The following is a 16,452-nucleotide window of genomic DNA, read 5'->3' as shown; positions in this document are numbered from 1 at the left end:
CCTGCTTTCATGTTTAATGTATGAGCCTTTTCCACAGGTTGTCCGTCTCTCCTTCCACCTGGCTGGCCTACTCGTTTCTTAGGACTCAGTTTAAATGTCACCCCTCCAAAAATCCTTTCCTGACCTCTATGGCTGGATTATTCATCGCTTTATATTTCCACAGCCTCAGCGTCTGTGCCAATTGCATTTCAATTATATGTTCAGGGCCCATCCCCTCCACCACTTGAGGGTAAATCTGTCTCATGTGCCCTGTGCTTGGTCCATATCCACACTGTGTATAAACCTCCTGTGGCAATCCACGGTGCCAGTGCTGAACAGAAGTCTCAACTCAAGCAAAGAGGCCTTTTCTCTCCACTGTCTGAAATAGCCTCCCCATCCTACCACACCGCTCAACTACTGTCTATCACCAGAACTGCTTTCTTTTATATATTTATCTGGTTTTTTTCCCATCTTTCCCAGCAGAACATATGAATCATAAGGGGAGGACCATGTCTTATTCACCACTGCATTCCCAAAGCCTGGCACACAGTAGGCATTTGATAACATTTTGTAAAGTGAATGAAAAATGAAACATGAGAAGTGGAAAACAGCTGCTAAGAACTCCCTTTTATAGATGACTACAAAAATGACTCCTCTAAGGTCACACAGCAGGCCAGTGTTGGTCCTACAACAAGAATATGGTGGTCCCAACCACCAGGACTCTTGAATTCATATAATTCTGCCTTCCACTGTTAAGTGCAGGAAATGCAAACTGACTTTTAGATTTTCCTGTAGTTTTAAAATAGGAGATGAGAGCCAGGCACAGTAGCTTATTCCTGCAATCCCTGTACTTTAGGAGGCCAAGGCAGGAGGATTGCTTGAGCCCAGGAGTTCAAGACCAGCCTGGGCAACATAGTGAGATTCTGTCTCTACAAAAAAATTTAAAAATTAGCCAGGTGTGGTGGCACGTGCCTGTGGTCTCAGCTACTCAGGAGGTTGAGATGTGAGGCTCACTTGAGCCCAGGAGTTTGAGGCTGCAGCGAGCCATCATTGCCCCATTGCATTCCAGCTGAGGCAACAGAGCAAGACCCTGTTTCAATAAATAAATAATAAAACAAGAGATGAGACTAGCTAGACACTTGACATGTTATTTCATTTATTTCTTACAAAAACCATGAGCTAAGTATTATTTCTTATTTTTATTTTATAGATAATGAAACTGAGGAACAGCTATTAAGGAATGCTACTAAGCAGCAATGCCAAGATGACTCAAAAGTCAATTCTTGTTAATATTATACTAATTCAGACAGTAAAGTTGCAACCTCAAAAGACTTTTCATTGCAAAGCCAAAGGCAAATAAATGTTTATAATTCATACCACTGCTCCCTTTCCATTATACTCAAGAATTAACTGTACTAATAAATTTTAAGGTCTTAACATCATATTTAAATTACATACTCAGGAAAGAGAGCACATTCTAAGAGAAGGCTGTCAAAACACCGTGGCATTTGTTTTGTTGTTTGAATACATTGGCATTTCTTCACACGCCTTAGCAGAGACCTGACACCCTCTGTCTATTGGCGTCCTTGACAGTCAGGGAAGATAAATCAATAGCTTGGCACCCTTGCAGCAAACCCTTAGCATAGCCTGTACACATTATGCTGAACTTACAGTTCTCAACAAAGGAATTGAGTGGCAAGAATTTCTTCTGAATTTCTCAAAGAAAGACAAAACAAAGAAGCAATTTGAAGCTTCTAGGCAGGTAAATAAAGAGATGGCTCCACTGGTGTGCAGAATGCTGATGACAGAGCCTGCAGCCACTGCAGACTTTCTATTAAGAAGAACCTAAGATGATCTGTGTTTTTGAATTTGTCATCCAATTTCCACATATACAAATGTTCACTGTGTTATATGCTGCCCAAATATGAACATCTCAAAAAGAAAATGCTTCACAGTGAAGGCAACATTTCACTCAACTTACATAGGAAAAATGATACCAAATTCTAGACAAAGAAATTTGCTCGAGCCAGGACTTTCAAAATTCTTCTTTTCCCTTGTCTAAATCTTTCTGCAGGTTCATTATTTACTAATTAATTTACTAGTTAAATTATGGTTTGTAATAGGAGCCATAATTCCAGTAATTTCACTCGACACAGAAAAGGACTGAGTTAGAGATGAACCCCAGACTCCAACTCTGGTCCTAAAAGTCTAAGGGTGCCAATTCATGGCCAGGTGTCACTGAAGCTACTACCAAACCGAATTCACAGAAAGGAGATGACCAAGAGGAAAAGGAATTGGAAGGCCAGGCCAAATAATGGAATCCCAAAATATCCAGGGAAATGTAACAGGAAGAAAAGATATCTAAGAAGAGCTAGCAGGTGGATGAGGAAGTAGAATTTTTTTCAGTGTCATTCAGAAGCATGCAGATTTAGAATCTTAATTCTGAACCAGATTGCCTCAGGAAATAATGAACTTGTTACTGCAAATATTTAGGCAGAGGCTTGGCTCTGAGCACATCTGAATTCAAGCACATTACAGCACATCATATTATTAGTAAGTGAGCTCTATCAATGGGTAGCCACAAAAGCCCAGGTATTACTAGAGGAATGTGGGAGGCAAATGAAATTGGTCTGAACACCCAATGCAGATATATGTCAATAGCTTGCTGGACACAATTTAAGTAATCCTCCACACAAAAGATTCCAGCACATACTGTATCTAAGTATCAAACTCCATGAAGCCACTATTCTGCCCACTTTTCAGTAACTACACACCATTTTCTGACTCACGCTACCATCACCAGTCACTACATTCTACCTGGTGTTCTTGTCTCCAGACTTCCTTCCCTAAGCCCTTTCCCAAACTGCCACCAGGATACGGTTTTTAAAATGCAAATGTGATCACATCATTCCCCTCCCTGTTTAGAAATCCTTTATGACCAGACCCCTGTCTGTCCTTCCAGTCTTAACTTTTGCCATCTCCCTTGATAGTCCAAGCTGAGCCAAATGCTGTACTCTCTGCCTAGAATACACCCCCAACTCAAGCCACACTTCCCACTTCTCTTTTATTTCTATCTCAGAGGCTCTTTACCTCCCTCATCATAGCACCCATCAAACTATCTTGTGAGCATTGACCTGTTTACATCCCATACTACTTTGTAAGCTGCCAGGAGGAGAAGACCCATACCTGTTCATTTCACAGTTTCATCACCCACATGTAGCATTTGCTTGATAAATATTGAATGAATAAATGAACCATTCTACAAATTTGTCACATGTGTATAAACAGACACATTAGCTGAGACTGCATTTAGATTGCTGCAGCTCATATCATCTCATGTAGCTAAATATCTGTGGTCTTTTATTTTACTGTATTACAATGCTAAAAATAAAATATATTTAGTAGTCAACCTCATAAGAAGCCTATGAAAATAGAGATGGCTATAAAATAATGATCTAAAAAAGAATAAAGTTTTTCTTTCAGGGCCATTCAGATCACTTTCATGGCCTTAAATCTAGAAGATAGACAGGCATGCTGACACTGTTTTGTGTTGCCCTCATTATCCGGCACTTTTCCAGGAAGTCACTGATTCATGGGTGCTCAGCTAGAAATCAATAGAGAGACTTTGAAGAAAGTAAATGCATATCTCCAGGTCACCCGTAACTAATACTGGTAAAGAAAGTATTAGAATACTACTACTAATTCTACTTTTTTTCCAACATATTTCTAAACATATTTCTAAAACCAAGAACAAATAGTAAAATCAAAACCTAACCACAGCAAAATCTCTCAGCCACACCAATATTTGTTATGTGACTGAGTTACGTTTTCAACATTTATATAACTGGATATGCAACTTAGTGTGCGAAAATGTCATTGAATGTCTCGATATTGGGTCGATGCAATTTAGAAAGGAAGTAAAATACCAGGAAAAAATTAAATGAGGAAGAGGGAAAGAAATGATTCAAGCAAATGGTGGAGAAAGTGCCTTTGTAAATGCTTTTATGTTTCACCATGAGACTCTATTCATGCCTTTTTTCTTTTTACATAATTAAAAATCAATAAAACTTATGTTGGATAAAGAATAATAGAAAAGAAAATCTAAACAAGAGCAATGACTTGCCCTTGAGAATGTGAGAAGGTGCTTTGGTTTTATTTTTAAATTTTAACTAGAAAGTTGCTGCATATAATGGTAGCACTATCTTACTTTCTCAATGGATAAAGTAACTACCTAACACCCTTTTTCATCTGATGCATAGTCTTTTATCCATGCCTTGATGAAATTCTTAGAATAATCTGCCATTGAACAAACCTTGACCTCTGCCTTCATGAGGATGACAGTGAATGGTTGGATGGTGCTTCTGAACCTCTGAGGGAGGTAGATGAATGAGTTTGTAGTTGGGAGGGGGGCAGTTAGGAGTATCTTTCTACTCACCGCTAATTCCAGCCAGAAGAGAAAAATAGTAGTGGCAGCAGTAACAGTACTGGAGCATGAAGCTAATTTTAGGATTCTGTTTGGCCATCTTGTGCCTCCACCTAAATTTCATATAGCACTAATTATCTAAGGTCTGAGTCCCCCATTAGATTACAGATTTCATTAAGGCAACGACCTCACCAATCTTGTTCCTGCTGTACCCTCAGGGACTAGCACAAGAGAGGAAATCAATAAGTATTCATTGAAAGAATGAACAAGTGGATGAATCCATTCATCTCTGCATAGCTCCATCAGTGGAGGCTGGGGAAAATCACCCATGCTTCTTATTGTAGTCCTTTCTATGATCTGTTGCTCACAATGCCATTAATTCAGCCAACCATTTACTCAATCAGTCAGTCAGTCAGTTATTTAACAAATATTTATTACACACATATTAAGTGTCTGGCCATATACTGGGCATTGAGAACTCAATGGTGAACAAGGCTGACATGAGCCCTACCCTCAATGGGCTACATACAAGTAAGGAAAGCAGACATTAAATCAACTCATCACAAGCATGATGGATAAGCATTCTAATTAGGGAAATAAAAGATTTAATGAAAATGAGTAATTGGGAGGTCTCGCCAGATAAGAATGTAAGGGCAAATTGGCTCCAAATCTTGATGATGAGTCAATAAGCACCTCTAAAAACATATCCAACAAAGCATGTCTTGGCAGTGGCATATCACAAAGAAATAAACAGGACTGGGCTACCAATCATTTGCTACATAACTGGTATCAGAGATGTGAAAGGAACTGGAGAAAACCTTGGTTCCTCATAGGTCACTTTGGTTTGCTAAAAAGTTCCAAATTTATGCATTAGAAAATAGCATATACTCTTTTGCCCTAGTTTGACCTTCCATTCATTGTGTTCAGCTTATCTTTTAAAACAGGTTCAGTACATCCACAGAAACATAATGTACTCTATATTTTTATTCTAACATTAACTTTTAATTTATTTTTGTTACTTCAGGGTATTTAAAATATATTAATCAATAAATTATTCCATAGTGTTTGTGGCCTAGAGTTGTTCAAATAAAGGATGTAATTTTAAATATCTAAATAAATGGACCTGTTTGAAATAGTGTTTACATTGTTTGAACATGTGTAGCTTCAAGGAAGGAATTTTTTTGTTTTGTAATAGCATTAGGAAATAATTTGCGCTTATTTTTCTGGCTGTCCTATATATCTTCGTAGTCACATCCTCAGTTCACTGACAGGCACCACTAATCTAAAAGTAATTTATTTGCCATACATAAAAAATACAAGAGGAAACCAGTTTAAGAGATGACAGACAATTCTAAATTTGAGTCTCCAAAACCTCTGAAAAAAATCTTTTTTTTTTTTTTAGTAACAGAAAACATATATATATATGTATTTATTTATTTCAAAGGTAACTTGTTTTACTCAAACTATTTACAACAAAGGGCAGAGTAGAGACATGAATGGCTGCACAAGTTATTTTAATTATAAATTAATAAAAGCCTACATTAAATTCATCTTATTAACTACTTATGAGACTGTATAAAAACTGATGAAGCCAACATTATTTGGTACTTCAGTTACTTCCATTCGCTTCAACTTAACTATTCTTTCTAAGTCTCGCTCTGTTGCCCAGGCTGAAGTGCAGTGGCACAATCTTGGATTCTCATGTCTCAGCCTCCCAAGCAGCTGGGATTACAGGTGTGTGCCAATACACCCAGCTAATTCTTATACTTTTAGTAGAGACGGGATTTTGCCACGTTGGCTGGGCTGGTCTCGAACTCCTGGCTTCAAGTGATCCGCACCCCTCAGCCTCCCAAAGAACTGGGATTAAAGGCATAAGCTACTATCCTCAGGCTCTAAAAAACTTTTTAAACTCCGTTGGAGTTTTGTGTGTGTGTGTGTGTGTGTGTGTGTGTTCTGATGGTTCTAGTTTTTGGATATGTTCCTTTATTTTAACTGGGTCATTAAGACATCACTAAGCAAAATATTTGCTCCAGAAAACTTGAAGTGTATTGAATGCTAACCTGAAGGAAAGAAAAAGAAAAACTTGCTGCCCCTTCTTCCTTCCTCCTGAAATATACCTCAAAAGAGGAAGACCTGTCAGAGACAAAGAAGCTCAAGTGCTGTTGGCACATGTTCCAAGCTCAGACAGGACAGTCTGTTCCTGAACACAGATCTGCCCATCACACATCACAACATGGTGATTCACGCTGTCATACTGCAAGGCAACAGGAGAAGCCTGCCTTCAAATGCCATTATGCTTAATTAAAAAGATGTTTATTTTCAAACCCTGGAGGGTGATTTGGGCTGAAACTGAATCAAGTTAAGCATTTGGAAAATTAAAGTTAAAAAAAATACAGTGTATATTACAGTATAATAAATGACAAAGAAGCTGATAAGCCTTTTATGGAAAAGGTGGGGAACAGCATGAATGAGCTATGCTGGTTTGCTTGCTTATTTTTGTGGGGAACAGGGGAGTCATTGCTGTATGTTTACTGTCTGCTTCACAAAAGAAAAATTATTTTGTTTTGGCCAGGCGTGGTGACTCACACTTGTAATCCCAGCACTTGGGAGGCCAAGGTGGGCGGATCACGAGGTCAGGAGATGGAGACCATCCTGGCTAACACAGTGAAACCCCGTCTGTACTAAAAGTACAAAAAATTAGCTGGGTGAGGTGGCAGGCACCTGAAGTCCCAGCTACTTGGGAGGCTGAGGCAGGAGGATGGCGTGAACCCGGGAGGCGGAGCTTACAGTGAGTGGAGATCGCACCACTGCACTCCAGTTTGGGTGACAGAGCCAGACTCCGTCTCAAAAAAAGAAAAATTATTTTGTTTCTTCCTGCTATATGGTAAGTTCTTCTATTGCTAGAAGTATACTTTAGCAATCATCTTTACCGTATTGATTAGAATGGCACAAGAATCAAGATTCTATCGTTCCAAAATCAGGTAATCACATTGATCCAATTTTATCAATAATTTACCGTCAAGGATTAATATTCGCATGGTGCTCTGTCCTTACCAAGAGTTAATATCTATTGGCCATTCAATTTACTTACCACTTTTGGTTTTGCTATAAAGTGTAACTTAAATATTAAGTTGTTTTGTACATTTCTGAACTTGCTTAAAATTAATAGCCAACATTAGCAATATCAGAGATTTTACTAGAAATGAACTATTGATACCTCCAATAATTCAGATAAATTTCCAAGTCTTAACAAGCCAATAAACAAACTTACCCGTATCTGAAGTAAGTGCTAAACTGTCTGCAGAGGCGATGGGCAAGTTCTCGTTTCCCACAAGCTGTAGGACCAGCTAGTATCAGCATGGGATAAGGGGCATCCAGGCTGGGAAGAGTGCTACAACACAGGAGCAGAGTCAGTTCTCCTACTGCAGCCAGGGAGAAAGCACATGAACTACACCCATTAGGCCATCATTAACCCGGCTGAATGAGGACTCGCTATAGAAGACACTGCGTAGAAGAATAGTTGTCCTTTCCAGAAACAGATTGATTATATGTCAAAAATCATATTCAAAGCATAGATAACAGTATGAGGTAAAATATGAACTTCTGTAAATTTGCTTTAACATGACTTTTAAAGGAAAACTATTAATATTTATTGGTTCTTGATTGCTAGAGTGAAATATTCCTCCCCAAAACTGATCAATGAAAGAAATGACTGTTAAAGTTAAATAAGACTGTAAAGTTAAGATAAATATTCATAACTACTGAATTAGAATGCAGGTATGCAAAGCCAACTTAACAGTAATAGCTAAAATTTACCTGAGCAATTACTACGTGCCAGGAAACATTCTAAGAGTCATACATATATTACCTCATTTAATTATCACAAGAAGCTAAAGAAGATGTTTCTGTCATTATCCCCTTTTAACGTATGAAGAAACTGAAGTACAAGGAGGTTAATTAACTTGCTCAAAGTGATAGTTAATCAGGTAGAGCTGATATACAAATGTAGGCTTGACTGCCAAGCCTGAAGACTGGACTAAAGAATGAATTCATTAATAAAATCTCCTGCAGCTGGGCGTGATGGCTCACGCCTGTAATCCCAGCACTTTGTGAGGCTGAGGCAGATCACCTGAGGTGAGGAATTCGAGACCAGCCTGAGCAACATGGAGAAACCCTGTCTCTACCGAAAATACAGAATTAGCCGGGCATGGTGGTGCACACCTGTAATCCCAGCTACTTGGGAGGCAGAGGCAGGAGAATCTCTTGAACCTGGGAGATGGAGGTTTCAGTGAGCTGAGATGGTGCCATTATACTCCAGCCTGGGCAATAAGAGTGAAACTGTCTCAAAAATAAAAATAAAAAATAAAATAAATAAAAATAAAATCTCTTGCAACACACTGAACGATGTGTTTAGACTCTACTCATGACACAAATTGTAGCAATCTAGAATCAAATATAAAGTTTTTAAAAACCACATGGCTGAGGTGTGGATTCTGTGAAGATGAAGGTGTAGATTCTGAGTAGAGTCTGTGGAAACAATGAAAGAGCATAGTTTTTCAGTCTCTCTGAATTCCCACAGAAAAACAGAAAAACTTGAGAACAAAAGCCTAAGGCAAACATATATAAGTACATGAAACGGTATCACCAAGAGCCACGGACCCACAAAACCTGTGTGGTACTGGAATCAACGCAGGAGGAAGAAGAAGGAAGCAATGGGCAGCATCTGACAGATCTGAGAGCAAGTGAACCCCAAAACAGCCACTGTGTACCTGCCGAGAGCAGGCAGGCTGAAGCTGTATACATGCGCAAAGGCCTGGACGTGAATGTTCATGACAGCCCTATTTGCAATCACCCAAAACTGGAATCAGTCCAGATGTCTTTCAACAGGTGAACAATTCAAGTAACTGTGATACCGCCATGCCATGGAATGCTACATGGCAATAAGAAAGAATGAACAATTGACTCATGCAACAACTTGAATGGATTTCCAGGGAATTAGTCTGAGTGAAACAAAGCCAATCCCAAAAGCCTATGTACTGTATGATTCTATTTATATTACATGTTTGAAATAACAGCATTATAGATAGAGACAGGGACAGATTAGTGGTTTCCAGGGGTTAGGGAAGATGAGGGGGAGGGAGGTGCTACGGCTATTACAGAGTATTACAAGGGATCCTTGTGATGAAACTGCTCTATAACTTGACTGTAGTGGCGCTAAGATAAATCTACACATGTGATAAAATTGCACAGAGGTAAACAGAACTAAAGACAAAAGAGTACATGCAAAACTGGTGAAATCCGATAAGGTTGGTGGATTTCCTGGTCAATTTCCTTGTTTTAATGTTCTGCTATAGTTATGCAAGATATTACCATTGAGGAAAACTGGGTGACTGGTTTATAGAATTTCTCTGTATTATTTCTTACAACTTCATGTGAATCTACAATTACCTCAAAATATATTTTTTTCAAAAAAATAACTAAGAAAAAGAAAGTGACAAATATTGAAATTAAGCAAAAGAGATCTTCTTCCTGAAGATGAAAACCAAAGCAAAGGAACAGAAAACAGAGGGTATACTTCAAAAAACCTTCCCTGAAATTAAAAACAAAAACAAAAACAAAAACAAATCACTATATATTGAAAGGGCACACATTATACCCGAAATATCAGCCCAGAACTAATACCAGGACATAGTCTAGTAAAATTACTGGGCTTTAAAGAAAAAGAAAAAAAATTCCAATTAGAAAAAAAAAGCACATTACTTATAAGGGAAAGAAAATTAAATTATCATCAGATTTTGACAATGTTTTATGCCAAAAGACAATGGAGTAACATTTTTAATATATTCAAGGAAAAAGGTGTGGGTCATGAATTTTATATTTAGCAGAAATGACTTTCAAGTATAAAGGGCATACATTATTATAACATGCAAGAATTCAGAGGATACTGATCCCATATCCCTTCCTAAGGAATCTACTAGAAAACAAGCTTCATACAACCAAAGTGACTCAAGGGACATCAATGTAACAACTGGTAGTGAGCAACAACTATGTAGTTAGCCAGAGAATTAAGACTAAATGAGAGCAAAGAGGGAGAAAGCACAGTATGTGATGGCTGTAAGTTTTGACAATATAAATATAGTACAACACTATTTTCTAAACGGGGTGGTTGATACTTATATGAAATACATAGAATAGGCAAATTCATAGAGACAAAAGTAGATTAGAGCTTATCAGAGGCTGGGAGCAGAGAAGAACCAGGAGTTATTGCTTAATGGGTACCGAGTTTCTGTTGGGGGTAATGAAAATGTTTTGGAAACAGATGGTAGTGATGGTTACTTAACATTACGAATGTACTTAATGCCACTCAACTGTCCACTTTAAAATTGTTACAGTGGCAAATTTTGTTACATATATTTTACCACAATAAAAAACACGGGAGGGAATTGGTAAATTGTAGGCAAAAAAAAATATTTTTAATGGTTTCAGGAATCATTTTGGTGGTAGTATTAGTACTTGTATTCTGATACCATTGTGCTACAATCTAGGATTTTTTCAAATGAGTAATTATGGGATTTGGTAATTTCATCTTCCTCTGTGTCCCTTAGAACCAGATTTCTTTTCTTGGTGTGGGAAAAAAGGAAATACCCATACAATAGCAAGGAGGTTGAGTAAAAGCTTAACTGTAGTTTTGGAATCAAATTGTAAACATCAAGAATTCAGAAGGTATTTAATCCATCTATCTATAGATAGACACAGGTAGGTCTACCCAAAGAGAGAGAGATAGATATAGATAGAACAAATATAGACAGGTACAAATAGATTGGATGGATGGATGGATGGATGGATGGATGGATGGATGGATGAATGAATGAATGGATGGACAGATGAACTGATGAAAAGATTTACATTCTTAGCTCTTTCCACTAAAAGGCCTCAAAATAAATGACCAACCTGGTAGCAATGAGTATCTTAACCCCCAGACTGGAATGGGAAATACTACTTTTCACTAAAACTGGAGCTTCTTGCAGAAAAGGCTGATTACAGATTTGGGACAGGACATGTACAAGATGAGTCTGGAGAACCTTCTCATATCAGAAGTCTCTATCATGACTACCAGACCAGAGTCAAGGTTTGGTCGTGTCATTTTAATACTGTATCCTCACCTCAATTTTACCAGGAGAGGGGACAGTGATTCCCCAGTAATGCAGCATACAAGTCCCAAAGTCAAGGGTTGGGGTTCCTCTCCTGAATCTTGACTTCTGGTGCTGACAGAGAGCGGTATACTGGTCTAGACAGAGTAGGAAGGGCATTGCAGGCCTGCACATTAGCTACTGGTCCTGTGTCCATGAGTTTCCACAATGAATGCCACTCCATCCTGGAACATCTGGGCCTACTTGGCCTTTGTTCTTGTTTGCCCGACAGCCAGAAATGATCAAGACATATGTGTTTATCAAACACTGCTGCAAATGTCTTTGATATATGTTTTTATTTAAGTGTACCCTAAAGCATGAAACAACTAGCAATACCATAAACTAGAAAAGAAATACAATGAGGAGATAAATGCCCCTCTTTTGAATCAAATGTGCTTTTCCAGATGCATGTAAATAAATGATAATTCATTTCACCTAGAGGGCCACCATAAACACGTAAAACTGTCAATGTCTACATTATTAAATTATATGTAAAAATCATGTCCTGGGTTGCAAAATAAAACATTTTGCTCTCTGTGGGAAACCAGCCATGTGAAGTACAGGAGCAAATACCACATGAAGAAGAGAAGCCATTTATACCCAAGAGATTTTACAAGTATTTTTAAAATGCCTTTGGGTATTGATAGAATTTCTCCATTATACTTATAGCATATATGGCCATCTGCTCCAACAGATTGTTTTAAAAAGATATGGAGAAAGCATGGTAAATCTGTCTTCGAATTCAGAGGTGAGAGACTCTGTTCATGTGCTCCATTGAGCTGGGTGACTCCTCCCTACTGAGTTTATTGCAGCTTAGTGCAAAGACTGCTTCGGGTTTCCCTTAGGCTAGCTGGGCTTCCTTCTAAGGGACTCCCTAATAATGTGAATTCATGGAACAGTCTTTGGCAAGGGTATTTAGCATTCACTCACAGCTGAGGGAAAATTTACAATGGATATAAATTATCACAATTTTCTGTTAAGGTTAAGGTCTGTGTTTCTCTCATAAGGCAGAAAAATTGACTTTTTTTTTTCCCCCAAAGATTTCAGTGTTGTATGGCACAGAATGGCCACCATACAAGGGACCAGACAAACTAGTGAAGATGAATCAACTCATCACCATGCTTGGGAAAATACCAGCAAGCAAGCAGCACATTGCAAGTACATGATATTAATAATATACCATAACGGAGACAATATCATCTATCAAATAAAGACTTGGCCCTTTCCCTGAGAGAAGGGTAAAAAGCAGCATTTATCGGAAATAAAGGGGTCACAAAATAGAGGGCTAGGGGAAATGATGAGGCTGTCTTGTGCTTGCTCACCCTGAATTCTGGCCTGTGGATTCCTAATAAATACCTGTCAAAGATCCTCTGCGGCTGCATCACGCTGTTGACAACATGGGTCAGGTGGTCTTGAGCTGCAAGCACTTCAGAGGGAGGATCATATTTATTCACTGCTGAAACCTTTTCCAGAATTAGAGATGTAAAAGGGAAAAAAAGTTTTGTTTCTAAAAAGAAGACGAAGCTTGAATTTTTCCTTAATGAAATGTTGTATACATGCAGCCGGGTATACAAAATAATTTAACACATGCCCATGAATGTTAGTATTCAGTCTTCATGTTTATGCTAATTTTCCTAAAATTTAAGAAATGATAATTATTTTAAAATATTGAGTGGAGTCTTTTGATCTCCTACTTCTTTATACTGCCTGGTTTGGGAGGGAAAATGACAAAAAAAAGAAAACCACCAAACAAAAACCCACAGCCCCTCTAAAGCCTATGATTACTTTTAATATAGTAAACATTCCAACTTTTAATATGTGAAAAATGAATAAAACTTATAGCTGTAGATTCCAGGTTTTGATGCGTGGGGAATGTTTTCCTCATACCATCTCACCAAGAACAATTCCCACAATCTCAAATTCTACCAAAACTTCCTCTTCATTTAGCATAACTTTCTTCATTCAAGGATATGGGCCTTTTCTTCATAATGTACAGTTCTCCATCCCCTTGTCTTTCCCATTCTTCTAAATACATTATCCTCATCTACCATATGCCATATCTTTACTTAATACATAGTTTTAAATTGTATTCCTTTTGCAAAATGTTAAAGGAAAAGAGGAATCTAATAAGTACCTTTGAGTGTGAGAATAATGACAGTCTGGCATCTGTAACTATTTTTAACCAAGATTTCAGAAAGGCATTTATGAGATGGAATACGTGCCTCTCTACATATTTATACCTGTTTTCATTCCCATTTCAAATTTGCATCCAGTGTAAGAAATCCTTCATTAGTAGAGATTTTGGCTGTCACCAACCACTAAAGCAAGACAAAGCAGTGACCATGAGTTTGAAAAGCAGGGAGGCAGGTGCTAGCATTCAAGGTCTGGTTATTCTGGAATTCTGTGACTAGATGAATCATTATTTTAAAGAGCAGAATTAAGGATTTAAAATATCAGGGTAGTGATTTATTTGAGTACCTTTCGATTATATGGTAGAGTGACATTATAGTACATTTTGTTGTTAAATGAATTTTTCAGGTAACACAGATAGAATCACACACCTTCCAAATAGGATAGTTTTTCAAACTGATAGTCTGACATAAAGCTATGACCTATATAAGTGGAGTATTGCTTCTGTTCCCTACGGCCAACCTCTTCACTGTACTAACAGCAAGTCATCAGGCCTTTCACTACATTTGTGTTGATACTCACCTTTGCAGAGGGTTAAACAAACAGATCCTAAGACAAGGAAACATTCCCTAAATGAATTAATGTACATATTGTTATGTGTCTTATTTACTGATTATATTGCTTCCACAGCAGGCAACACAAGCTTTTGAGCATATTAACCCATAAACACAATGGTAATGGTATGACATGATTACATACCTTTTCTTCCACTTTAATCTTCTTCTGATCTAATTCTGTTAATCGCAGAAGCATAAAAATTACGGAGAACCAATATTCAGACTTTTCCTATTTAAAATATTAAGAGGACTGCTCAGTTGCCTTCCTTTTCCCAAAATAACAAGCACCAACATTGGGTTTTCATGAGCTTGGGCCTTTCACCTGCTACCTCATCATTCCCACACACACCCTCACAGGGCTATGCATTTCACACTTCCCAGTTCCCTTACATTAACTTAATGCAGACTGTGCCTTGTAACATATAAAGGTCTTCAAGTGTACACTCTTGTTAATCTCCCTGTGAGATTAGAGATTAACAGGACAGGTGGGTTACCCTCATTTCTTTTTTTAAAATTTAATTTAATTGGCCGGACGAGGTGGCTCACGCCTGTAATCCCAGCACTTTGCGAGGCCAAGGCGGATGAATCACAAGATCAGGAGATCAAGACCATCCTGGCTAACACGGTGAAACCCCGTCTCTACTAAAAATACAAAAAAATTAGCCAGGCGTGGTGGCGGGTGCCCGTAGTCCCAACTACTCAGGAGGCTGAGGCAGCAGAATGCTGTGAACCCAGGAGGTGGAGCTTGCAGTAAGCCGAGATCGCGCCACTGCACTCCAGCCCCTGGGTGACAGAGCAAGACTCTGTCTCAAAAAAATAAAATAAAATAATAATAATAATTTAATTTTAAGTTCTGGGATATATGTGCAGGACGTGCACGTTTCTTACACAGGTAAGGGTGTGCCACGATGGTTTGCTGGACCCATCAACCCATCACCTAGGTATTAAGCCCCGCATGCATTAGCTATTTATCTTTATGCTCTCCCTGCTCCTGGCCCCCGACAGGCCCCAGGGTGCATTGTTCTCCTCCCTGTGTCCATGTGTTCTCATGGTTCAGCTCCCAGTTATAAGTGAGAACATGCAGTATTTGGTTTCCTGTTCCTGTGTTAGGTTGCTGAGGATAATGGCTTCCAGATTATCCTCATTTCTAAAGGCTACCAAGCCTCAGAAAGGTGAAGCATCTCATCTAAGATCCCGTGGCCAGTGACTTCAACCCTGTCTTCTAACTCCAACAAGTCTCAATTCTGCCAATAATGAAACTTTAATATTTTATATTATTTTGTTATTATTTATATGCAATATTTCATATTAATTTGTATTGTTTATTATGAATTTTTGTAATAATAAAATGATATTCATTTATCAGATAAACTCCTTATTACTCCCTACCATCAGGATTATCTGCCTTTTGGAAATATAATTAGAGTTTTCGTAGTAAAAAGCTATGCCTCTTTGAGGGGAAAAAAGACATTAGATATTAGCAGATAATCCATTATATATTAGGTTGGTGCAAAAGTAATTGTGGTCTTTGCCATTAAAATAATGCAAAAACCACAATTACTTTTGTGCCCTCCCAATAGATGAGACCGTATATGAGGTGAATGTACAAAGCTTAGGTGTAAATGTTGGGGGGAAGGTTTTGTGTATAAATCAATTAACATGTGTCAAAGGGCTTGTGATGCTCATTCATGCGTATGCACAAACACCCTTCAGGGATCTGAAACTGAGGTGTGCTGGCCACTTTAAACCCTGCCTCTTACTTTTCCAGAAATGTTTTTAAATTGCCTCTCACTGTTCCTGTCCCAAGGGCAGTTTTTAATTTATAAATCTTTCTTATATTTTTTTTCACCTATCTAGACATTTTCATCAAGATACACACAAAAAGAAGGTTACTAAGAGCTACATGCAAAGTCAAGAGCCTGTGGAAACTAAGTGAAGGATACAGGTAGAAGAATGGAATGAAGGACAAGCAGACAAGGAAGGAGGGAAGGAGGCCGGGAGAAAGCATCAATCAATGGAGAGAAAGAGAGGGACTCAAAACACAGTCCCCGATCCTTCAAACCCAGAGGTGTGAAGAACTCCTGGGAAATGTATTATTTTGCTCTATAATTAT

The 16,452-nt window shown here is 38.2% G+C and overlaps 1 protein-coding gene across 2 annotated transcripts in view; it reads right to left on the bottom strand.

Moving 5' to 3' along the window:
* LRGUK (leucine rich repeats and guanylate kinase domain containing) overlaps positions 1-16,452 on the bottom strand; it is a 129,026-nt gene that overhangs the window by 64,711 nt on the left and 47,863 nt on the right. For both annotated transcript variants that reach the window (XM_005550807.5, XM_045388333.3), the window contains exons 9-11: positions 14,482-14,568; positions 12,949-13,055; positions 7,674-7,793 (exon numbers count right to left, since the gene is read on the bottom strand). In XM_005550807.5, the coding sequence (XP_005550864.3) occupies positions 7,674-7,793; positions 12,949-13,055; positions 14,482-14,568 (314 nt within the window). The remainder of the gene's footprint in view (positions 1-7,673; positions 7,794-12,948; positions 13,056-14,481; positions 14,569-16,452) is intronic.

The sequence above is a fragment of the Macaca fascicularis genome, chromosome 3 (genome assembly GCF_037993035.2).
Source record: "Macaca fascicularis isolate 582-1 chromosome 3, T2T-MFA8v1.1".
NCBI lineage: Eukaryota > Metazoa > Chordata > Mammalia > Primates > Cercopithecidae > Macaca > Macaca fascicularis.
Note: the sequence above shows the minus strand (reverse complement) of the source record. Positions and strands in the feature narration are given on the sequence as shown.